The 25,258-nt window shown below is 45.4% G+C and overlaps 2 protein-coding genes across 3 annotated transcripts in view; both read left to right on the top strand.

Moving 5' to 3' along the window:
- Positions 1-585: 585 nt before the first annotated feature.
- KLHL36 (kelch like family member 36) lies at positions 586-15,850 on the top strand. 2 transcript variants are annotated; one of them, XM_042877240.1, is made up of 5 exons: positions 586-653; positions 1,117-1,195; positions 5,330-6,403; positions 7,224-7,381; positions 12,386-15,850. In XM_042877240.1, exons 1-5 carry the CDS (start codon positions 586-588, stop codon positions 12,939-12,941), a joined length of 1,935 nt encoding a protein of 644 aa, XP_042733174.1. In that variant the 3' UTR covers positions 12,942-15,850. The 2 variants fall into 2 exon arrangements, with proteins under 2 accessions (XP_042733174.1, XP_042733175.1); XM_042877241.1 differs by having other exon boundaries at positions 602-653; positions 1,114-1,195.
- Positions 15,851-20,312: 4,462 nt separating this feature from the next.
- USP10 (ubiquitin specific peptidase 10) overlaps positions 20,313-25,258 on the top strand; it is a 44,682-nt gene continuing 39,736 nt past the window's right edge. The window contains exon 1 of the mRNA XM_042876892.1: positions 20,313-20,440. Within this exon, the coding sequence (XP_042732826.1) occupies positions 20,420-20,440 (21 nt within the window). The 5' untranslated portion in view covers positions 20,313-20,419. The remainder of the gene's footprint in view (positions 20,441-25,258) is intronic.

The following is a 25,258-nucleotide window of genomic DNA, read 5'->3' as shown; positions in this document are numbered from 1 at the left end:
CCATCTCTATCAGCTCTGCTATGGCCCAGGAGCTGGAATGTTCCAATTGCATTCACTGGGTTGTATTCAACCCCTCGTATTCAATGCTTCCTCATAGGACCGACCCTTTCCCTTTGCTTCTTTGCCTTTAGCACATTTTCACGGATTATTTTTTTTTTCCTTTTAACGCACGGAGGGGAAAATACCCGCATTTCTGGCTTCAGCGAGCCCTGATACAGGAGTTTGGAGACTTCCACCTTCTGCACATGGCTCTTTTCCAGCTGGGCAGGAAGCCGTTGGTTGGACTGGATATCGTTTCCAACCCTAACGATGCGGGCAACGGCGCCGGCACTCCGAACATCCGCGTGTCCCGTGCGCCCGGCAGCACCGCCGGCATCCCGCACCGCCGGCACCGGGGCCGCGCTGACGCCTCCGCGGCCGGGCTGGATCCCGCCCCTGCAGCACCCCGCCGCCATTTGCTCGCAGCGCGGTCTCCCCGCCCGCTCCGGGGTTGGAGCAGCCGAAGCTCTGCCTCCTGCCCGTCCCACTCCCGGCCCCGGCCTGCCCGGAGCGCCCAGCACGGCGCCCGCGTTTGCTGGGCGAGCCATGGCCGCGCGGGGCGGCTGCGCGGCGGCCGGCGGAGCGGGTTTTCCCCGCGGGAGCGCCGAGCTCTGGTAATGACCTCCTTCCTCCTCCCCTTCCCCTCGGCCCGGCGAGCCCAGCTGGCCTCGCTGCTCTCCTCCCCTCTGCGGGCCGTGGGAGCGGGGAGGCGCGGCCGCTCCTCCTGGGGCTCGTCCTGCCGCCGGTCCTTCGCGGTTCCTCGGGTCGGGGTCGGCGCTGCTGGGGCTGCCCCTCCTGTGGGCTTCGGGGTCCGGAGCCCGGCCGTGTTCCCCAGGAAGGAGCGGTCCTTACCCCGGGCAGCTGTAGCGGGGACGGGCGGTGCGGGTAAGCGCTGTGTCATCAGTATTTCGTGCACCGCTCTTCGGTTGTGCCCTATGGCGCTCAACTTGTTGACGCGATGAGCGTTGACGAGAAAGGAAAGAACACCCACCGCGAATGGATCATATCGGTGCATAACGTTGTGACGGCGCTTTGAGGTGCGCTGCTGATCGCTTCTTTCTGCCTTTGTTCCAGAAGCTCCGCGGCTCAGCCCGCCATGGAGAGCACCAGGCAGACCAGGATTTGCCGCCCGCACAAAATCAGCGAGTCCTCGAAGGTTGGTTTGTGTTCTGTGCCAATAAGTGAGGGGAATCTCCTTTCCATGCGCTGCTGGGATGGAAAGCAAATGTTCTGAGCTGTTAGAAGGACGTGTGAGAGCAGCGGTGTGCCTGCACACAAGTCTTTGATTTCAGAAGCAAGTTGCTCTCTAATGGCTTTGGTTTTTTTTTTAAAGAAAAAAAGCAGCAGCAGCGAATGAAGAGCTGCTCATCGTGACTCATAACTTAAAAAAGAAACCCACACCATCACAGCAGTGTTTGCGCCAAAGCTTCACTCATTAATTAGATTTATTTTGGGAATTTTACGTATTGATCCATCTCACCAAATCAAAGCTAGGATTACTTTTCAGATGTCACCTTCATTCTGTAGATGAGAGCCTTGATCCCACAGGCAGCTATTCTGAGGAGCTCAGGGTTTCCTTAGGTTTGCAAAGGTAATTGTTTTGGTATGAGATCTCGGTCTGAAATAATCCATTGGCCCCAGTTGGGAATCTGCAGAAGTCCCTTTCAGGTGAGCTGAAGATGATGACCTCGGCTTTGCAAGCTGTTAACATAGCACTAATTACTGCGTTCACTTTGTTTCGTACCAGTGACATTTGGTTCTGGTGTGAGCACTGGGTGCTGCAGGCAATGAACCTTTCACTGCCAGCAATTGCTACAATTTCCAGTGCCCAGATCTGTGTTACCAAACTGGAATGAGACAGATCTCATGTCCCTCTGTGTCCCTCAAGAGTCCTGGTGCTGCTTTAACAGTCTGGAGGACATTAATTACATCTTTGAATCCAAAAAGTTAACATTCTAAAAGCTATAATAACAAAAGATAAGGGATAAACAGAACAGATCTGTAAATGCATCCCTAGCAATGTCATCTTCTCCTGGGTGCTGGACCTGCCTGCCATTTTCGTGGTTTATTCTGAACGTACCAATGATTCATCTTATTAAAAATCAATTAACTTGACAGCATTGTTTTGTTTTCTTGTTTAGACAGCAGCTGTCACTCTGTTAAACTTGGTGGTATGGATGATGCTGAAGCTGTCCTGGGGCGTATATATAATATAATATATAATAGCTTGCAAGCTGCTTGTATTTATCATAAAATTTGTCTTGCTTTAGAAAAGTGCAGCTATCAGCTTCTGTCATTTGCTCACTGTACGAATGGAAGTGTGAAGCAGCTGCAGTGTGGTAATACATTCCGAGTCCCTCCAGAGCCACACAGAATTTTTATGCTTGCTTTCTGAAGTAGCAGCAGTTCCACACAGCAGCACGGGTTTGAGCAGTACAAGTTGTGATGTGTGTTTGTGGTCAGGATTATTGCTGCTGACTGCACAGCTGGTTAAGTCAGTAGGAATCTCTGGCGACTCCTGCAGCCTGGTGTAATCTCGTTATGCACAATGGTGCCATTAGGGAATATCAGAGAAATGATCAGCCACTTACAAAGACTTATAAAAACATGCAACTATGCTTTGGGTTTAATCCGATAACTTTATCCTGTGAGTCAGAGTCAGAGCAGGGCGATGTTTATTGTCTCTTGTCCTCTGTCCTTCACCATAGCTGCTGCAAATGTATGGTCTGTCCTTTACTGCTTTTATTCTTCCCACTTCCTCCACTCCCTGAGCATCTTCATTTCTCAAGATAAGAAACACGAAGATAAAACTTTCTAAAGCTTAAAACCTGTGTATTTTCTTCTGGTGCCGCTCTCGGGCAGTGTTACTGTTCCCTCAAAGTTACCATCTTAAGTTCAGAGAATATGATGAGGCAGAGTGTGAGAAAACTGAAGAGTTTAGGCTCAGAAAACTTAGAGTTATGGAAGCCCCACCACTTGGGTTGGTTTAACTCTGTGTGTTTGTGTGTAGAAAGTTACTCCAACAGAAGCTCTGTGGGAGCTTAGCCACCATTATTTAGACAAGAACATAAGCAAAACCCAAGGGAGACCACTTGGCTGTCACTGAGACATCTGGTAAGAGTTCCCTGTAGTCAAAGTCTAAATAGAGAAGCAGACAGAGGTCTGGATGTACTGCACTTCCCTGTGCCCCGAGTGTCAACAATGACGGTGTGATTATGGAGAAACCCTCAAGTTTTGACATTTGGTGGGGATGTGAAAAGCAAATTCTTATATGGAAGTTAAATACTGTGGGTTGGTTTGTTTGGATCAGCTTCGAGGCGAGACAGTTGAGGCTCTCAGGGAGCAATCATGGCCCTCGCAGGTTCTTGCTGAGGCTGCCAGGTGTATGTGGAGGGCTGTTCCATACACTCGACCTGAATTTGAAAGTAAATGACCAGGGTCAGTTCTACCACAGATGCCTGCTTCTGGGTATGTCATGTTAGGGAAGCAAGCTTGCTATTTAGCTTGGAAATGCTGCTGCACGGCTGAACAATCCCTATTGCAACACATTTGGTTATTAATTTGGGTTTAATCTTTGGCAGCCTGCCTGCTGCTGTACCACAGCTGCTAAAAGGCAGACGTAGGAGGTCAGGCTCCCAAAATTGGCATTAACTTTGGACGATTGGCTGCCATCGTGTCTGGACAGTGGTGAGCCATGCATGTTAATCCTGGTTATCGTGTAATTTGGTAATCATCCTTTTGTACATACAAGACTGAGTATCTAGAGTAAGGTTTGAGCACAGGGGAAAGAACTTGGCCCTAAGGCTTGAACTTTTCTCATCCAGGTGGGTAGAGAAGTTGTTCCATTGCAATTGTCCCACATTAATGGCTTAGCCTAATGGAAATAATCATGTGATTTCTGCTTAGGATCAGGGAATGCCAAGGATATTTAGGATTTGCAGACCAGAAAGTGAGAATCCGTAGCCTAGGAATGGAAAGGCTGAATGCCTGGGCAGCTTGAAGAGACCTCAGTCCATGTGTGACCACTTCCAATGTAGATAAAGGCTGAGGCACCTTCTCAAGGTGTCATTTCTATGGATGCAGGCTGAAGAACTGGGCAAGATCCAGCTTTACAGCCAGTGCTGTTTAGAACTCATGTAGGTACAGTGTAAAGACGTGCTTCCTTTCTACCTCCTTTCATTTATTTCACATGTTCTCACAACCATCTGTTTTGGAATTGGTAATTAAAGCTGTGAATTTGCTTTTAATTTAACCTGGCTTTTATTAAGAGAGCTCATAAGGTAACTGACTGTACCATAAGGCATTCTGCTCCTTCGCAAGAAAGAGCCCCAGAGTGGTGTCACTCCATACAGCTCTTTCTGTAGCTGTTAGGCAGGGCATGCAAGGGGTGACAAAATAACTCTGATTTGGTTCTTCTTAAGACTGGTGAGATGTGACAAGGAAGGGAATGCAGGTTGCCTCCAAAGCTCTGTGGCAGGTACAGAGCAGTGGGAAGAATGCCTGGGGGCAGAACATTCCCAGATGGGCACTTAACAGATGTGTTCTGAGGGCGTTTTCCACTTTCTTTAAAAGAGAAATATTTAGCCTTGTTCATTACAACAAAAGCTACCTGGCTTCTGGAAGCATGTAATAGTCTTATGGGTGTAAGTTATTCATGTGTGCATCTTTGCACATAAATAAACAGCTATTCAAAAATGCAGCGTGTGTGTCTGGGATAATAAGGAAAGAGAGGAATTTTACCCTAACAATCCTACCAGTGCACAGTGCTGACAAGGCTTGGGAGGGGGCAGCTGTCAAGCAAGCATTAACCCAAACAGTGCAGGGGTTGAGTGAAAATTTGGCATACTGCTGTATGCGTGTCTTCTTTAGGCAGTAGCTTAGTTGTGAAGAGCTCTGTAAGAAGTCATTTGGGGGACAGGAAAGAAAGGAAATGTCAGCATCGTATCTTGAAGACAATGAGTGGAAGAGTTTCAGAAAATTGTGCCCGTGTAAATCATCAGGGAGGCTGTTCAGATGCAGCACTGTGGAGGAAGTAGGAGTGAATTATAACTGAAATGGATAGTAGGAAGCGGGCAGAGCCTGCATGGGCCATTCCAAGTGAGGAGAGGCACCTGGGCTTATCGTGTGCTGGGTGCCAACAGTTTCAAACCAGAATTTGCTATCAATGTACAACAGAAGTCACTTTTTCTTATGTGTGAATACATCTAATGGGAAAATGCTTGGTGAATGCTGAAATTCTTCTTGCTGAGGATAACACACCTGATACTATGTGTAGTTTTTTTGATTCCAGGTGTACAGATGGGATGACCACTCTAGTCTGGTTCTTCAGAGTCTGAACGAACAGAGGCACCGAGGGCTCTTCTGTGATATTGTCCTCGTTGTGGATGAGCAGAGAGTCCCTGCCCATCGGAACCTCCTGGCTGTTTGCAGCGACTACTTCAACTCTATGTTCACCATTGGTATGAGAGAAGCTCATCAAAAAGAAGTTGAACTTTTTGGAGCCTCTTACATTGGTCTCAAGGCTGTGGTGGACTTTCTTTACGGAAGTGAGCTGTCCTTGGATGGAGGCAATATTGATTACGTGCTCGAAACAGCTCACCTGCTGCAGATCTGGAAGGTTGTGGACTTCTGTTGTGAGTATCTCGAGAATGAAGTCAGCGAGGAGAACTATTTGTACCTGCAGGAGCTGGCCTCTATCTACAACCTGAAGCGCCTCGACTCCTACATTGATTCTTTCATCCTGCAGAACTTTGGCACGCTGTCTTTCACTCCGGACTTCCTGCAGAACGTTTCCTTGCAGAAGCTGTGCCAGTATCTGGACAGCAGCAATGTGCAGCAGGAGTGCGAGCATGATTTGCTGCAGGCTGCCTTGCAGTGGCTTACCCAGTACCCAGAAAGAGAGAACGAGGCTTACCAGGTTCTGGATAACATTCACTTTCCCTTGATACCTAAAAGCGATCTCCTCCATCGAGTCAAGCCTGCTGTGTGCTCCCTTCTCCCCAAAGAAGCAAACTGTGAGGGCTTCATAGAAGAAGCAGTAAACTACCATAACAACGTCACTGCTCAGCCAGTGCTGCAAAACAAGCGGACAGCCCTGCGGACCTGCGAGGAAAGGCTCCTCTTTGTTGGGGGGGAGGTTTCCGAACGGTGCCTGGAACTGAGTGATGATACTTGTTTCTTGGATGTCAGAAAGGGGCAGTGGGTAGCAGAGACCCCTCTGCCAGCCAGACGAAGTCACCACTGTGTTGCAGTGCTGGGAGGTTTCATCTTCATAGCCGGAGGCAGCTTTTCAAGAGACAACGGAGGGGATGCAGCTTCAAATCTCCTATATAGGTATGATCCCCGCTGTAACCAGTGGATAAAGGTGAGGCTTACGCTGTATTATTTCTCTGTATGAAGTTCTTAATGTTCAGAGTGTTTTCATCTTTTTGGTGGAAGGAAAGGATGTGTTAAAATAGCTAATGTGCCAACCCTTGGAAATGGAAAAAGAATGAGTTATTTTAGTGGAATCTTTGGTGGGAATGTTCAAATTCTGCCCTGAACTCTTGAGCTGCATGCATATTTTCAACTTCACTTGGGATCTGGGTATCTGAGCAGTAGAATTCCTGGACAGTATCCACCTGCAACTCTTTAGGTAACCTGTGGAACAACGCTAAAATAGACCTAGAGGTGACTGCACAGCTCATCTGAGCAGTAGCACATGTAACTAAACAAGAGATGGGTCTGATGCAAAGGGAAAACATCTCTGATATTTGCCAAACGTTTCTGTGCTGCTTTGGAGTGACTTATTCACTTACAGTCCTGCCATAAAACCCTGAAACCAGTGCAGTATCTGTAAAACGTGATATTGTTCCTACATTTTGAAGCAATCATCCTGTGAGGTTCAGTTGGGTTTTTTGGAGTGCTTCCAATGTACACTGCTTGCAGAGTTTGGGCAGGTCATCCATGTAAAACTGAAACGTTCACAGAGTGAGCTCAGGTGCCTCCTGCTGTCTCCTGTTTTGTGAATAAGTGCAATGTACCGTGCTCCTGCAGGAAGAGCCACAAGTGTTTTATGAATGTAATGGATAAAAAGTAGTAGCTTCTCAAATAAAAGGGAAGAAGCAATTATCCTCAGGCTGGAATGTACACTGTCAGCTTGCTTACCAGGTGTTTGAAGATGTCAACATGTTATTTCTTGGCAGGTTGCCTCCATGAGACAACGTCGTGTGGATTTCTACCTGGGAGCCATAACTGACATGCTGGTAGCTGTTGGTGGCAGGAACGAAAATGGGGCTCTTTCTTCAGTGGAGACCTATAGTCCTCAGAAGGATTCGTGGTCCTATATAGCAGGCTTGCCAAGGTAACAGAGATATTTGGAAGGTTGTCCTGTGTTTGAAGGATAGAGGGAGCTTACATGATGAATGGCTATCCTTAGAAGGGAAGCAAGGGGCAATATGACCAGCATGTTATTGCAAGTAACAAACTCTATCAGCATGTGTTATTTGAGCAATCATCTCTTCCAAGCAATGTGTGCTTTCAGTTTCTGTCCTGCGGAACATCTGAAGGACAGAAGAGATCTTGTAATTTTGCTCTAGTGTTCTTGAAACGTTTTTCCCAAGGTCTCTTGGAGTTGAGTTTCAGAAGGCACTGATTAGATGTTGGCTGAAGCCTTTCATAGTTTATTTGGCCTTGCTTTGTCACTTTGGAGTGGTGGTTGTCCTGTCAGATGTTTCTCTCTGGCTGCTTAGATTGGCTGTTGCAAATGAACCACATTTACCTATATTTCAAATACCAGATAATTCTGGCAGATGTGGCCCTTCCCCCATGTGTGTAGAGTTACAAACTTAGCTGTTTGCTTTTGGAAGGCTTTAGTAGTGCAACTCTTACTGTAAGTAACACCAGTTCAGGATATTGAATCAACGTTTCTGTGATAGAATAGTGTTTCATTTGCAAACAGCTACTGAGGTTTTGTAGTATTTCAGTCATCAAAGTTATAAGGGTGTTGGCTGTATGGATGGCATTTTTGTGATGTCTGCAACCTGCAGTACCTGCTTTCTTAGAATCACTTAGAATCATTTGAATTTGGAGTTCATTTTTTTCCCCTATTCTCCTTGTTGCAGAGCCATTGGCAGCCACTGGAGGCACAGAAGCCTGCTGCCCAGTTCTGTTTTGGGCAGGTGCTGCAAAGCAAGTCTGATCCAAGCTAACAGTTGGGCTTGAGTGCTTTTAGGAAGCAGGATGCTTTCTCTGTTTCCTTCTGCTCACACAGGCAGATCTAGCAGTTGAGACTGAGCACCACAACCTTTCCTGAGAGGCTTCACGTGAAAAAAGCCTCCTGATAATTGGGATGACCTGTGAGATCGCAGTAACATCTCATAGAAATTGTAGCACAGCTTTTTTTGTAACATTTTCAATGAAATGTGGACATGACCTGAGTGCATTTTATGTTGCTGGAAAAACACTTTGTAACAGACCTGGGTATGTTTTTCCCAGCATTTAGATGGTCTGAGGGAAGCTTGCATGGCTGGTTTAAGGCAAGCAGGCTGTCTGAAAAGAGGCAGTCTACATGTTCCTACCAGTACCTCTGTGTTGGCTTTGAGAATTTTGCAGCTGCAGCATTTAAAAGTGAACTTTGGTTTGGGGAGGTTTTCTTGGTTTTGGTGTTGTTGTTTTTTTTTTTTTATTAGATTGCCTAAGCAAAAGTTTCCCTCATGGGAGACATCCCACTTATGTTGATTTAGCTGGTTGATAAACTGCTGTAGTACTGCAAATATCTTAAGTTATTGCTGCATCCCAAAGTTGTTCTGTGTTTTCTCCTGCCTGCTCTGTCCTGTTCCTTCATGCAGGTTGCAGAAAGGAAAGTCAGGATAGAAGTGAACAACATTTCTTAAGGGAGGGACAAAAATATTGCTGGAGCTCGAGGAGAGGTGTGACTGGCAGTAGACTGGCTGCAGGAAGGGTTCTGGGCAGTCCCTTGCTGATGTGCTTGAGATGTGTTTGCTGACAGCGCTGGAGGGATGAAAGACTTGTCTCTGCACAGCCTTTTGTTTCCTGTGTTCTTCTGTCATCTTCTCTTTGAAGAAAAAAGCTGCAGGTTTTTGTCCTCTTAGGCACATGGCCAGCAGAAGCAGGCGCCCTGCCCATGGCTCTGGTGTTGTCTCTGTCTGCTCTCAGAAGAGGAATTGCCTTCCAGGCAGTTGCTGGAGGGAAGTGTTAAATCGTTCTAGGGTATTGGCTTACACAGTTTGCTTTGAGCTGTGTGACGTTGGACTCTCATAAGATATATTTGTCAAAGGTTCTACTCTGAACATACATAAAATGTAGGGGTTTTGTTTGTCTTTGTGATTACTTTTTTCTTCTTGGAAGGGTCATAGCTTGCCATGGCAGAGGTTTCATCCTTGGTACACAAGTCTCCATTTCCAAGTTCTACATCCACGTTACTGTGTGCAGGAACTGCAATGCTTCTCTAAGGAAGACCTTTCCAGGCTCTTTTTTGCTTCATATTCCTCCCCAACCCCCTTCCCATCCCAACATGGTCAAAACGTTGTTTTCCCTCACCACGTCCTTGGAAGGAGCAAAGTTGTTTTGACTGAAGTAGTGCTGTCTTCTGGAGAAGAAAGCACAGCATCTTGAGGCAGATGCTTGACATAGGAAGCATTAGCCACGCTAAATGATTGACCTTGTCCAAGTCTGCTGCAAGTGAGACCTAAGTCTGTTCCAAGTGAACGTGGCCTGAATCTCATTAGGGTCTTGAGCTTTCCCATTCGTAGGAGAGGTCTCTATCTTTTTATGCACTTTCCCAAGCTCTTTGGAAGCAGTTGCTGACATAGTTTCTAGCCCACGAGGGAACGGCGGCGACTGACGAGTTTGGCAGAGCAGAGGTTTGTGCAACGTGTTCTCATTTTGAGTAGACTTTGAAAAAGTCTGCTGTAGACATCAGTGTAATTAATTGAGTGGCTCCAGGTTAAACTTTGGCAGAACAACTGAAAGCAGTTGTGTGAGGAAATGTGTTGGAACAGGTTAATAAATGATGGTGTCTGTTCTACTAGTCGTGTCGTGAATAATCTTGCATGGTTGCAACAGGTGGACATCAAGATTCTGAGCAACCACAGCTCGCCAGGGCTTTGCTTGGAGTAGGGGATTCCCAAAGCTGTATCAACTTAGGCCAAGTGCGTGGGGTTTCTTCTGCCTAAGAACATGAATTGTAGATAGTGCTCCCCAAATGGTGTTACTGTGACAGAAGCTGTAATTTTTGCAGCGTTATGTCTGGGAAAGATTCAAAATTGGCAGTTGGCTCTAATAGATGTTCTGAATTGAAACTTCTTTCTCCTTAATGCCTTTATCTTCTTTCTGGCCACTCTTATAGGCGGTGCTGCCAAAACACTCACTGCTTTCTGTCAGGGGATGTCTGGACCCATGGCACTGAAGTGTCCTGTTGTGCTGCAAGCTTAGAAATACTGCTGTTGAAACCACATGGCTTTTAGAAAGGATTCTTACTGATTGTTTTCAATTTGTGCATTAGGTTTCATGCAGTTTCTATTAATGTGAAGCTGTGTATGTACAACTTTGAACGATCTTTTCATACGACAGGCGAAGTGAAAACACCTCTAAGCTATTTCAACAGTACTATTTCCCTGTACTGGAAAATAACAAGTTGATGGCCAATTTTATGCTTCAGATATGATAGCCTTTTTCAAATTACTCTTGTAGCTATTGCAGTTCACTGGACGTTGCCTGATGGAGGCAAAAAGGAAAGCAGAAGTGCTTTTTTTGTAGCTGTCTATGCTAGACTGCCTTCATGCGCTTGAGAGAGGAGTGTGCCTGTTTCTTATTTGCATAGAATTCCTCTTACTTGGTACAGTAGGAGAATATTCATCCTACTTCTCTAAATATCACTGGTTATTTTCTTAACTTATGGTCTTCTGGTTTTTTTCCCAAACACTGTCCATCCTTACTTCCTAGATACTCTACCTTTTAAGACCCATCCATGTGTATATAGAGAAGCATCTGCAGCAACCTGATTCAGTGCCACTTGAGGCTTATGCTGCCAGTTCTTGTCCCTAACAGACCAACACAAGGTAGAGATGCATCTAATCTACATTATACCTGCCACAGCATTTCTGGCAGGTGCAAAAGCAGGAATGTGTGTGCGCAGGGAATTTTGTGTCAAATAGACATACCAAGCATGAGTGCTATTCTCCCAGAGTTGGGCAGATCGTGAGCTGTGGCATTTTTCAGTTGTCTTTTTGCATAACACCTTAGTCCTGTCCTTTTTTTCTGGGTGGCTAAGAGGCAGCATCATTCTGAAGTATCAGCCCTTGTTAGCTGTGGCATCTGTCCTGGCCACTCAGCATTCTTAGGTCAAGCATGTCAACGATTGTTCTGTTTCTTGAAGTAGGAGCTTTCTAATATGTCTGATTCAGACACTGGTCAGGGATCAGAAGTTTTGGTAGACATATAGAATAATAAGCTTCTTGTAGCTGTTCTCCAAAGTATCATGCTTTCAGGGTAAATGTGGGCTTTCTTTCTATTGCACCTATTCTCCTGGCATAACAGCACTTGGCATTTATATGTGGAAGAAGTTAGTGTAGCTGAGACAAACTCTTACATTACAAAATAAAAACACCTTCAGGTTCTATCCACGCTGAATTTTAAGCGTGTTGAGGCACAGTTCAAAAGCATTCCTGGCTAAAGTAATGCTAACATAAGTTTGTCTGCCATAGAGGTTGAGTTGTTGAGACCATGACTACAGAGGATGGTAGCAGAGGCTCATGAGTGCAGGGTGAAGTATATATTGCAGCCTTGGGTCTGTGAAATTGTTTGGGCTCTTCTTATCAATTTTGCCATGGCTGGTACTGCAGCTACTTCTTTTAGAAAGAAAAGAGAGAAAAAAGGCACGTGCAGGAAGGGTATATTCAAGGAAGCCAAGGCTGTCCCTCACTTAGCATTCCTCTTCTAAGAGCTCGAAAGGGTTTGGTTAGAAATATCTGAGTGTGAAGTTAAGAAAAGCCTCAAGAATTGATTTTGCAGCAGCTTTATTACAGCAGATCAAAGAGGTTTTCTCTGTGCCCTGTGGAAACAGCATGTCTGAAGTTGGTTTCTGTCATCTTGTTTCGTCTTACTTGAAAGGTGGTCTGTGATTGAAGCTTGTTGCCTTGTGTTGGGGCGACCAAAGAAGTTATCACCTGCTTAGCAGAAGTGGTAGAGCAGCAGGTAGATAGCTCGTGTATCATGCCCATAAATAAAAGGAATTCTGTCTTTAGTTACTGCCTGTTTTCTTCAGCACTGCTTCTCGTTGAATGCTTGTGCATTTTGCTAAAATCCTTAAGGACTAAGTTGGGTTGTTTCTGTTTGCCTGTCCTAGGTTTACTTACGGCCATGCTGGAACAGTCTACAAGGAATTTGTGTACATTTCAGGTGGCCACGATTACCAAATCGGCCCGTACCGAAAAAACCTGCTGTGCTACGACTACCGCACAGATGTCTGGGAGGAGAAGAGACCAATGATCACTGCCAGGGGGTGGCACAGCATGTGCACCTTACAGGACAATATCTATTCTATTGGTGGCAGCGATGACAACATAGAAACCATGGCTCGTTTTGACATTCTGAGCGTGGAGTCGTACAGCCCTCAATGTAACCAGTGGACCAGAGTTGCTCCTCTGCTGCAAGCTAACAGTGAGTCAGGGGTGGCTGTCTGGGAAGGCAAAATTTATATACTTGGAGGCTACAGCTGGGAAGAAACGGTCTTCTCCAAAACAGTCCAAGTTTATGATAAGGAGAAAAATAAGTGGTACAAAGGAACTGATTTACCCAAAGCGATTGCTGGTGTGTCTGCATGCGTCTGTGCACTGAAACCCAAAACAGAGGACAAAAAGAAAAAGACAAAAACAAAAAAACATCAGGATCGGGGAAGATGACTGCTTCTGGATAACCACCCTTTAATGGTGGACTCCCAAGGACCCTTGTATTTATCATTTCTTTCTAACCTTGATTCTTTATTTTTCTTTTTAAACAGGGGGAAAAGGTATCTTCTGAAGCCTCACAAACGTACAGTGAATGTGTTTTTTGGATTAAGCTCACATTTAAGGTCAAAAACAAGAAAAAAAACCCCCAAAAATCTCTTTTACTTTTAAGGGGTGATATGGCAAGAGAGGTTATGCTAATCTCCTGAATGTTGAGGATTAATTTTTGTCACCTGTGGTTTTTGGCATTCTCACACATATTCTGTTATGCTGACATTTTAAAAATAAGGTTGAATCTTTGGCTGGGATTATAATGACAAAGGTGAGAGGCGGAGTAGAAAGTGATGAGCTTGAAGTTACAGAGCAATTCAAAGGAGCTCAGAAGCTAAGAAGAAAATGAAATGGGTCTTCAATTTTTTTTTAATTATTTCTTTCAGTAACATTAGATTCCATTTACAGTACATTTTTGAGTTTTAAGTATCAGATTTCTGGAACACTCGAGCATTCAAAGAAAGTATTTCTTTAGGTGAATGCAGGTCAGATCAGCTTGAACAGCAACTAACTCCACTGTAGTCTTTAGATTAAGAAGGCCTTATTGTGTGGCCAAAGAATAGATGGGAGCTGACTGGGGCTTGGATTGGTAGCGTTGTGAACTTTGAAATCTGGGGAAGGTGATATGAATTTTGCATGCCTTGTTGCAACATTTTCCCTATTTAGATACGAGAGCTTGTTTTTCTTAGGCTTTAAAACATGCCCTGCAGTGAGGAAAAAAAACTATTAAAGTAGTAGAAAAAAATATTTGAGGATTTGGATGGAAACTGCTGTGTTTTTACTGAGCTTTAAAGCAGTTGGGATTGGAAGAGTTCACCATGAGTTTGGGGATTCTTGAGTAGCGTTCCTAGGAGTGGGGAAATGACAGAAGGATTCTGTAGGCGAGCACAGAGCAGGAGTGTGTCCTTCCCCAGCCCTGCCAGCCTGTATGAGCTGGGATTTGCTTCCTTTGAATGGAGCTGGCAGTGGTCACGGCCAGTAGCCAGTGTGAGCAGGGGCCAGATTTGCCTTCTGACAAACAGCAGACCAACCAGGATGATGAATTGGGGTTTGGTAATCCTGTGGAAGAGAAACTTGATTATTTTTTTTTTTACCTTAGCTGTCAGCTCATGCTTTCCTTGTCTTTCAAATTCAAACTGGCTTTTCCTGAGAATTGCCTTTTCTGTTAGGCTTTGTCAGGATTCCAAGCCACATTTCATCAAGCTTGCAGAAAAACACCTTCCCCAGAGAGGCAGGTCCCATAGGAAGAAACCTAAAATACTCTCAGGACTACATTTGGGATCTGGACAGTAGGACCAAGCTGAAAATTGTCTGTTAGATCCTCTGTCTCACGCTGTTCTCTGCATACCAACTGAAGAGATTTCTGACCCAAGTGTTAGTTCACCCTCTACAAACACAGCTGATTGTGCTGTAGATAATAAAATTCCCCGACTGTCTGGCCGGCTTTCAGGCATTCACCCTGGGGCATTTTACAAACGCACCTCTGATTTGCAAGGAGTTGATCACCAGCAATCTGATACAGCCACTTCAGTTATTGTTATAATGCCAGGCCACAGATTAACATTTCTCCTTCCCAAAAGAGTAAGTTTTTAGAAACTTTTTAAAAACTTTTATACTTTTTATAACGCATTTTGCTAACTCAGTCTTGTTTGCCATGTAATATATGAGTAGGGGAACTACTGCTCTGTAATTGTGGCTGCCGTCGAGAACTCATAATTGGACGGCTCTTTTAGTCTTTGTGTAGTTGGTTGGGATGTGATGCAGCTGTCAGAGCAGCATTTACATTCCCAGCATTGTCAGGCAGTCAGCTATAATTGTAACCATTGTGTGGCCGCTCCACTGATAGTCCAGCTCACCAGACATGTTAATAAACACATTTTCTTTTCAGCCATTGGGGATCTGCTGAGTGGTTTGGTTTCAAATTCTGCTGGGGAAGTATTGATTCTAGTTTTTGTTTGTTTGTTTGTTTCCTCCTCACTTCCCCTTTCACATCATTCCCGTGCACCATAACCACGTATTTCGGATTTGCCTTTTTCTTTCCATACAGTGTACATAGAGGTGATATCCTGCTAATATCCTGCTTAACTCCCTGGTTTTTGTTCATGGGATTTCTGTTGGTTGCCTTTGTTGCTTGGTTTTGGTTAGTTGGTTGGGCTTTGGGTTGTTTTGGTGTTTTTTTTTTAGCAACTATTTACCTCATTAATTGGAAAACACTAAGAAAACATTTTTGCACTTAATGTCATTTGAAGCTCTTGTAATTTAGAGAGTTCTTAGTTATATTACAAGAACTTCTTTGCATTGAAAGATGTACTTCTGAATGAACTTCTGGAGTGCAAGGAAGTGACCGGTGTCTTCTTAGGTGCTCAAAAATGATTGAGGAAAACTAGCTTAAATGACTTCTTGGAAACTCCTTGAGGTTTTGTTTTTCTTATTTGTTTAAAAGAAAAAAACCCAAAGTAGTTAATCTCATTTGCATTAATGAATTTGTTCTAAAGCCTTTGTACACTGCATGAGGTAATCATTTTTTGAAATTCTAAAACTAATTAAAATTTGGTTATGACAAACATTAATGAGTTGTGAGGCTTTTTTTTTTTATATATATCTGAGATCCTAGCTATGTTGATTGAGAGCTATTTAACTTTAGGAGACATTTTCATGTGTAAGTACAGAAGAAATGTCAAGGCCTTGCTTTGTTTTTGTTAATGGGTTGCCTGTTCCTATATTTCCTCTGCCCTCCCACCCATTTAATTGTGTTTGTGTAATACATTAATGTCTGGAAAAAAAAATAAACCCAGCTTAGAATATTGTATTCATAACTGTCTGACCTGTGGATTGTTTTAACTGTTCTTTTCCTTATTGACAACTTGGAAACAAGTGAATTTGTAAATATTTGAGCAATTATTTTAGGTGGCATTGGTAATGATGGAAACATTTCAGCAGGCAGGAGCTAAATATAACAGTTGGAAGTAGAAATGTAAATTCCTTGGCTAATCCACCTTTTCTGCATCACGCTCCGAACCAGGCAGTCCGAAATTACTTTTTGCATCTTTTGCAATGCTTACAAAAACCCAATCCATTTTATGGTGCTTTCAAAGATTAGTGTTCAATGGGGATTAGGTCAACACGTTTAGGACTTCATAACACGGCGCTTAATTGCATAGGCAGAATCTAACCTCGGCTCTCATCAAAGTAAGCTTTTCTTTTCCTGGTCCATTTATCCTCTCTTCAAAATAAACAAAGGCTATAAATGAGTGTATCTGATAGTACCAGAGGTCACTGGGGTATCCTACCTGTTGTTGCTGTAAATTTCATCACCGTTTGCACCTGCCAGACCCAGGGCAGTCTGCAGTGCTAAAAGCAGAGCCTGGCAGGGTGCCCCTTCGCTGTGGACGCTGTGTGCCTGGACTTGGCTCAGCATCACTGGGGAAGTGGTAGGAGCCTGTTAACTAAGAGCACATCCTGCTTTACAGTAACTTCTGGTCCTGAGTGCTGATCTGCTTTGTGAAATCGGTGCGCTGCAATTTTGCACGAATGAAATGGAGAATATGGATGAATGAATGAATGTCTGCTTTGATGCTCATAGTCCAAGCAGCCCTCTGTGCATACGTAGGATGGGCAGAGCAGAGGCAGTATCCTACTGCTCTTACAGAATCAGCCTGGCTCTGGCACCTGAACATTCCACAGCCTTCATCCATAAGCTCTGTACAATGTTTCTGGTCAGGAAGCACAGCTTTCTTCCTGCTCTTGGGGATAAAACTGCTGCTTTACCTCATTTTAAAGAAGGCTCCCGTTGCCAAATTCTGATGAAAACACATTTTACCTGACACAAAACATCAACCAAAACCCTTCGTTTCTCTCTTTCCACACTTCCACCACGCGTGCATCTCGGCATCAGCACGTCAGGGAGCTGCTGCCTGTTAGAAAACAATGCTATCGTTAGATAACAAAAATCTCTTGGGATACCCTGAGGAAAAATGATGTGAGATGCAGTTGTTTTGAAAGCTTGAGTAAGAAGTATGAAATATTTTTGTTTTCAGGCTGAAATCTTACATTGAGAAAAATGTGCCTAAGTGTGTCTTTCCTCTGTAAGAGATCAGACTGCTTGTTTTTTCAAGTACTGGTGTATTTTACTTGCTGTTTGGGAATCAGTATTATTCAGTGGCAGCAAAAAAGGTCTCACTTCTAGAGAATGTAGAGAAAGAATTGAACACTTAGCATTCTTTCACAGAAATGATCTACCTTGCAGAATAAAAGCCCAACTTTGTAGATTCTAATTGTGATTATTATCATGAACTTACAGCTTTGGTTTGTCTCCAGACAAAGTCAGGGCAGACACAGGCCTTGTCCAGGTGATGATGCTGTCTCTGCAGTGCAGGTTTGTGCATAAACCAACTTCAGCTCCTTTCTGAAGGTTTCCTTTCTGGCAACTCCACTCCTGATGAGAGAGGCACAGTCCAGTGTCAGGTTTGTTGATGCCACGTGCATTTTTTTTACCATCACATGGGGTTTTTCTGGAACTCCATATAGCTTTGGAGTAAACATTTCTTTGTTTTTATTTTGGTGAGTTCAGTGACAAGTGTTGAACAGAATTTGAAAGGAAGGTAAGACAGAGAAGTGCAGGTCCTTTGGAGATTGCAGCCCTGAAGTTGACTATTGCATGAGAGGGCAGAAAGCTTGTATTTAAGACGAGGTTGGACAAGACACAAATAATGCAGCCAAAGGGTCTGCATAGGTAACTGAAACACAAATATATTGAGTCAAGCATCCACATGATCTGTCAAAGACTTGCCCAGGCTTGAAAATTGTTTCAGGCTAAATTGAACTAGTTTATGCTTAAGTTCCTTCCATCAACAAATGAAGTGCATTTGTAGCAGTTTTCTATATTCATGGGAATATGGATTTCGGAAGCCACATTTTGTTACTGTTTTTTCAGAATAAAACATCCAGTTTTGTTCTGAACTTTATTCAGTAAACTGGTAGTTTACTCTACCAGTAACCATTCCTGCTCTGCTGCTATCTTGATTTCCTTTGGTAAACCCTGGGTGCCTGGTGCTGGCCCGTGCAGTTTAGGTCATGGAAAGTTCAAAAGTCATAATCATTCAGCTAGCATGTTTCAGAACTTGTGATATTCTGAAGCGTGATGCTTTGGGAAAAGCCTCAGGAGTGACTGCCCAGTAGAATACCATCCAGTGCATGAGCTGCTGCCCAAAAAAAGATGTTTGCCAACAAGGACCTAAGCAAGTTCTACAAGGGAAGAAGAAGAGCTTTATCAGGTCTGTCGGAATGTTTTATTATCACCATTAGCAGCAAAAAGGATCTGGTTTGGCAGAGACTTCTGTTTCTTCTTCATGAAGCACTATATCATGTAATTAATTTTGTGCCCCCATGACCACTGTGAAAACAGATGGATTTACCTCTGGCAAAGTTCATGAGGTCTCCGTGGACCTTATTCTGTCTGGGGAAGGTCTGTCACAGCTGCATTTCACAGGCCATACCAATGACATCTCTGGATACTGAGCTAGGGTGAGCTGATTTTCTATTGAAAACTTATAGCACAAGAAGCCAATGGACCCAGAAGCAGATGAGAAGAGGTCCAATGAAAGTGCTTTATGCTACACAACTGGATGGATGGAACTGAAAGAGCTTCCTTCCCAACACTGTTTCTGTGCCAATTAGAGGCATGAGGCTGCTATCAGTATGAAACCTCACTCCTGGCATTTTAAGTAATGTTTCTAATTTTTAAAAACAAAGCAGACAATCCTTTCTGATTACCATAGCCATAATCTTCATTTGTGATTAAAAAACAAAAAAACAAAAAAACAAACAACAAAATACTGTGATAAAATTTTAACAGACTTTACACCAAGCCTGTACTAAGATAAAACTGAGGGTGTTTTAGGTGCTACTGAACTGTCAGACAGTGACATCCTTTCTGCCCACGTCTCAGCGTTCACTGTCAGCAATGGCTTTCAGCAGTGATGGTATTTGAAATAAGCAGTTTCCAGGTGGGAGGCTCTGTGCTTATTTGTATTTTCAGCCGTTGGAAGGGGCAATCTCTCCAGCAAAAACCATCCGTTTACTCAGGTAGCATTGTGGGCAGAAGGGAAATTTTGCCTTCAACCAGATAAGCTCCTTCAGGATTTTCACTCCATTATTTACCTTGTAAATTAGATTCCTGGGAGGGTTACAGATGTTGGAAATGCTGCATGCAAAAAAACCGTGCATGTTTGTATGTTCGTCTCCCTTTCTTGTTTCTCCCTTTTAATATTAAACAGCCATTTTCACTGCTGGTTCTCTGCCTTAGGACAGAAAAGCAACACTTGCTAGAAACAAAAGAAAGGGAGTGGTAGCAGGGTGTGTCAAGAAAAAGGACAGAAACCGATACAGAAAATCATTGAGCGTGGTTCCTTCCCATTCCTGTCTCAAGCACGCTTAGCGCCGTGCTTCACAAAACGAGAGACAAATTTGTCCTTATTGAATAAAGAGGGGGTGATGTTTCCTTTGCATTTCTGGTCAACCTCAGCCAAAGCCACAGTTTTACCCCCTCCAGCTTTCAGCCCCGTTAAGCTTTTTCCAACACTGCAGTGGACTTTTGCAGGACTCCAGGAGAAAAGTTAGTAAATTAGCGATAAATTTTGACAGATTCTTGCCTGGGGGGAACCCAGCATTCACTTATGACTCAGCCTTGTCAAAATCATGCGATTAGCTTAGTCACTTGGTGATTTTTTCACAACCGCTGCCCTCATTCCCTGTGGTGATTTGGGATGAAGCTTTTGCTGCTCACACCTCTGGGGCGACGCCAGGCACGCGGCCTGCAGCCAAACGCAATCTGACGTGAACCCGAGCGCTTAGCTATCGAATTTAGTCCTCGGGGCAAGCCGGCTGCTTTAGTAGCTGTGTTTTTCCAACGCCGCTCCCCGTAGCAGAAGACTATTCAGCTGTAACCGCTCCTTCCCACACGGACAGGACCGAGCGCCGCCCGCAGCGCTCAAGCCACGAGGCGCTGCGCTCCCCCCTCAGTTCCGGACGCCTGCCCCCGAACGACGCCGGAGGGCTGAAGGCAGAGCTTCGTCTTCACCTCGCTCTCACAGCGCCCATAGACTCCGCTTCCCGCCGCCCGCACCCCTTCCTCGCGGCCACCCCGCGCCCTCCTCAGCATCCACCGCGCATGCGCGCTCACAACCCGCCACCACCGCCCGCCGAACACGCGTGCGCACAAGCCGCCCCGCCCCGCCCCTCCCCTCCCATCCGGAGCTGTGCGCAGGCGCAGTGCGCGCCGCCTGCCCGCCCGGCTGGTGCGTGCGAGAGAGAAGATGGCGGCGGCGGGGGCAGCAGCGTGAGGCGCACGGGAGACGCTGAGCTCCCTAAGGAAGTGGGCCGTCATGGCCGTGAACGGTGCTCAGGTACCGGCAGGCAGCTTCTTTCCGGTTCTGGGAGCCTCGGGGCATCCTAGGCGGCTCTATCGGGCGGCTGGGCCCCGCGGCGCGGCTCGCCGAGGGGGGGAGCGTGGTGGCCGGGAGTAGGCCCAGGGTGATTCTGCAGCTTCATTGAATCTCCTCGGCGCGGCAGGGGGCTCCGCTGGCGGCCGGGCCACGGCGCTCACACCGCACTACCGAGCGGCCCCGCGTGCTGGGGGCGGCCCCGGGGGGGGAGGGGGGGCGGCAGTGCTCGGGGAGGGGAAGAAGCGGGGCGGGGAGCGGGAGGCGGCCCGGCGGAGCTCTGGGCGGGATGGAGTCGGTGCCGATCCCCACCTTCAGCCACGGCGGGGAGGGGGATGGGGGGGGGGGGGGGGGGGGGGACAGGCGGGGGAGAAGCCTCCGTAGATCGGGCTTTTTTTCGGAGGGGGGCAAAGAGGAGGACGGCAGCCTAGAAGCCATTCTATAATGGGAAGGGAATAAGAAGATTTGTAAAGTAATCCTTCCCCCTCCCCCCTTCCCTTCCCCCCCGCCCGAACACGCCGCGCTTTGGGGTGCAAAGGGCCGGGAAGGGGGGTGGGGCCGCTTTCCGCCCCCCCCCCCCGCACCCATTGAGCTGCGTTGCCGGCCGGGGCTCTGCGAGCTGCTGGGTGTGCGGCCAGCATGGCACGCAGCGACCGGGTGCGTTTCCTATTGCCTTTGTAACGCTTTTTTTTTTTTTTTTTTTTTTTTTCCCCTTTTTTTTTTTCTCCACGCAACCAGAGGCAGCGTCTGGTGCGCTGCGGTGCGCTTACGGTGAACTCGCAGCGTGTTTGGTTTTGGTGAATGGTAAAGTTTAGGGAACTTGGCGTGTAAAATGAATCCTGCTGTTAAAGCACGTGCTTTCCGGTGGGGAATTCGTCTGTGGAATCGGAGCGTTTGAAACACATCGATGCATCATCTGGTATTCTGTGTTTTAACCCGGGGTGACTGCAGTATGCACACAGTGGATAGCAGCAGTGTGTTAGCAGCACTGCCTGAGCTTTTTCCTCAAAAGAAAAATGTGTAATTGGTGAAAATTGTATTCGTGGTATTTCTTGTCCAGCTTCCTTCATGCTTGAGCAAGGAAGAAGGACCTGGGTCTGGTAGGTGGGTGTTTTCAGGGCAGCTGTGTGTCTGGAGTTTGTTTCAAACACGGTGTGATGGCCTGGAATTACAACATTTTGTGTCCTTTAGCTTTTCTTTCAACCTGAAGGAAGCACGGTGCTGTACATTGTCTGCCCTAATTAATGATAATTAGAATGCAGCGTCTATCAAAAAGATTGAGTGTCCCAACCAGAGGCTCTTTTGCTCACTGCCTTCTTTCCCTTCAGTACAGGCAGCAGTGCCTGTATCGCTTCGATAAGACTGACATCTTTGTTGCAGATTTTTCTCAATTTAGAAGAATAAATGAAATTTTGGTGTCTGTACTTAATTAAGTTGCTGTACCTTGGATTGAAAGAGGAGAGCTGGGCTGATGATTTGGTTTAGTGTGAAGCACTGCATAGGCGCAATTAAAAGTAGACGGTATGTTCATCTTCAGTAGCAACTTGCTGTGTGCTGTTTTAAATCGAAGCACTTTCTAGGTAAAAAGAGATATTTTGGTCTTGTGAGGATTGCAGTTTAAGTTTATAAATAATTCAGGAAGTGAATCTGCCAGTTATCTTACAGTTAATGTTTTGTGTCATTATTTTTCTTTTTTCCCCTCTAATTTAAACAGCTTATTTAAGTGGTGCAAGAGGGGTTCAAATGGATATCTATACTAGAGCAATACACTGCTATTTTACTGAAGGAAGGTAGTAATGTTCTGGTCTCTGGGATGGAGAATCTGAACATAAATTTAGCAATTTTACATGTTTCCTTTTATTTTAGGATGGTAGTATTGAAGACCAGTAGAAAAAATGAAGTTGTTTTGCTGATGTGCTATATTGTAAGCACAAGACCACGTAGTTTTTTCTCTCAGAGGGTGGTGAGGCACTGAAACAGGTTGCCCAAGGAGGTTATGGATGCCCCATCCCTGGAGGCATTTCAAGGCCAGGCTGGATGTGGCTCTGGGCAGCCTGGTGGTTGGTGATCCTGCACACAGCAGGGGGTTGGAACTAGATGGTCGTTTTCAAGCCAGGTCATTCTATGATTCTATAATTTAGTTGTTATGTTCGTGTCACAATGCTGCATTCTGGGCCAGAGTTTTTTCTGTGTGATTCATTGGAGCACACCGTTGTTGAGACGTTTGCTCTGCCACGTGAGTGAAAAGTCTCTCTAAATAGTTAAAATGCACTGTAGGGTTTCTGCCAATGGATGGGTTCGTGTAACAGTATGCAGAAGCACTCGTCGGTCGCTTTGCACATTCTAAGAGATGATTCATGGAACGTGACCCTATAGTATATTTTCAAAGGAGGGATTAAATGTGGACGGCCAGCTAGTCTGCAGGCACATCAGAGTGAGGTAACACAGTTCAGATAATGCCGGTCGCTCGTACCTGTGTATTCCATGCCATTATTTCATAATCATTTAATGAGATATTTAAGTGTTGCTGTTGGTTTTCTGGGCGTATTCTGAGCGTATTCAAAATTCTGGAGGCAAGCAAGACACAAACCAGTTGTGTCACTACAGGTTCTGCGTGGTGCTGCAGAGGGGGAGCTGATTAACGCTGAGCGTAGTGGAAACCATTTCTCATGAAGGACATTTAAGAGAAAAACTGAAATGTTACCCTCTTTGGAACAGTAATACAGAAGAGTTGTTTTAGCCTCTCTCTTATCGTTTTGATAGAGTGCATTAATGCAGACACTTCATTTGCAAATCTTGTGAAAACAAGGTAAGCAGAAGAAAGGATACCGTAGCAGAATGAATCATTTATGCTTGTTTTGCTCTGTCACTGTTCGGGTGGTGTCAGATTAACTCGGTGTCATTTGAAATGCCCCATGTTGCCCCCAGAACCAGCACCAGTAAAAACCAGTAGGACTTGTGTTCAGAGGGAGCCGAACGAGCTTGAGAGCTGCTCATGCTCACCCAGGCCTGGCAACCAGAATAACTGGAACCTGGCTCCTGAGTGCAGCCAGTTCTGCACATGGTGCTGTGGGATGCCTGAGGCTGGAGCTCACTCTGGAGAGGTGAAAAAGTCTGCAGGCATGTATCATCTCTGCAGTGTATGGCCTGAGGTTTGTGAGTGGTGTTGATTGGGAAATCAGCATCCTTTCCCCCCTCCCCCCAAAAAAAACCCTGTCTGTTCTACAGCTGGAGGAGTTCCTTGTGCTGTCCTTGTGTCTCTGCAGATGTGTCTTGTGCCGTGTGTCCTTGCAGGCAGAAAGATTGGAAGAGAGGGCAGTGCGCATCCTGTCAGTTGAGTTCCTAAAATGGATGGAAAGCTGTGGCTTGGGTGGGGGCACTCGGAACACTGTGTTGCAGGAGGGGCATTGCCTTCTGCTGTCACAGCTCAGCTGAGTTTTGGTGTTCTGAAGGTCTGATGATGAAGTTGGATTGGTGGCTCCTTTTTTCTGTTCTAGGAGCCCCTCTTCCATGACACAGGACTGGTTGGGAAGGTCCTGCTGCCAGAGCTGTTGCTGATGGAACCATCCTGGGCTTCCATGCTCCCCAGAGCTCAGGCTGCAGACGGAGCTGAGTTAGGTAGCCAGGAGGTATCAGTTGTCTCTCTGAAATGTGAATGGTGAATCCCCGTAGTACGGCGTGGGAGAGTGGGCTGGTTGGCTTTAAAAAGGATGTCTGGGAAACCTGACATAGAGCTTAAATTTGGAAGTGCGTGGCGGGTGTGTGGCAGCATGCAAATAATAGCAAGAAATCCACGCTTTTTGTGAATCACTCCTATACATTCGGTGAGATTTCACTTACAGCACTGATAGTGAGACATTTTAGAATGGAACCTAGTACTTGCTTATTAATAAATAAACTTTTGTTAGCAGTCGTGCAGTCAGGCTGCTTTCTCCATTTGTATAGCTGGTAAAATAGCTGTGAACTTAAGTGGGGTTTTGCTTATGGGTAAACTATGCTGTCTGATTGCTGCTCAGTGCTATATGCACAACGTGCTGTGTAGTACAAAACGGGCAAAGCTGTTGTAATAGAACTTGCTGGCCTTGGGCCACTGGATTATAGTCATTTGTCACTCTAATGCCATTTCAGCAATGTAGATGTTCATTTCCAAAGAATTAAACATGCTGGAACTGCAGTTTTCCATGGAGGTGGTTTATGTGTGATCATGAAACATGCAACTTGGGATTATGGAACAAAGAGTTATGCTTCATGGTGAAAAAAGTGTGTGTGTGTACATACATATGCACAAACGTTCCATAATGAAGAAGTTAATAATTTCAAATAGGATTTGTAAGCTTTGATTTATGAAATTGTGATTTATAGGTTTAACTCTGTATTTTAAGCATTATTGCCAATAACGGTGCCATGTGGATTGTTTTTAAAACACTTAAAGGATTTTGCTAGACCGGTGCTCGTGGTGATATATTCATTAGGTCTCTCACAGTAAAACATTGAAGTACATGAGTCCTTTTCATTCTTTATTTGACTCCCTAATGCTTAATTTAATTGCAGATGTTCATGACATTTTAAATACATTTAAGAACCTTTTTTCTTCTTGTTTGACAGCGTAAGATCTGGGGGCCTCAGAACAAGAAAGATGCAGAGCTCTTGGAGTGAGTCCAGAGGAGGGCCACTGAGATGAGCAGAGGGCTGGAACACCTCTCCTGTGAGGAAAGGTTGAGGGAACTGGGTTTGTTTGGCTTGGAGATCAGAAGGCTCTGGGGAGACCTCATTGTGTCCTTC

The sequence above is a fragment of the Lagopus leucura genome, unplaced genomic scaffold, assembly GCF_019238085.1.
Source record: "Lagopus leucura isolate 7727_CA_CO unplaced genomic scaffold, USGS_WTPT01 Super-Scaffold_100017, whole genome shotgun sequence".
Lineage (NCBI taxonomy): Eukaryota > Metazoa > Chordata > Aves > Galliformes > Phasianidae > Lagopus > Lagopus leucura.
This window is presented reverse-complemented; position numbering and strand designations above follow the sequence as displayed.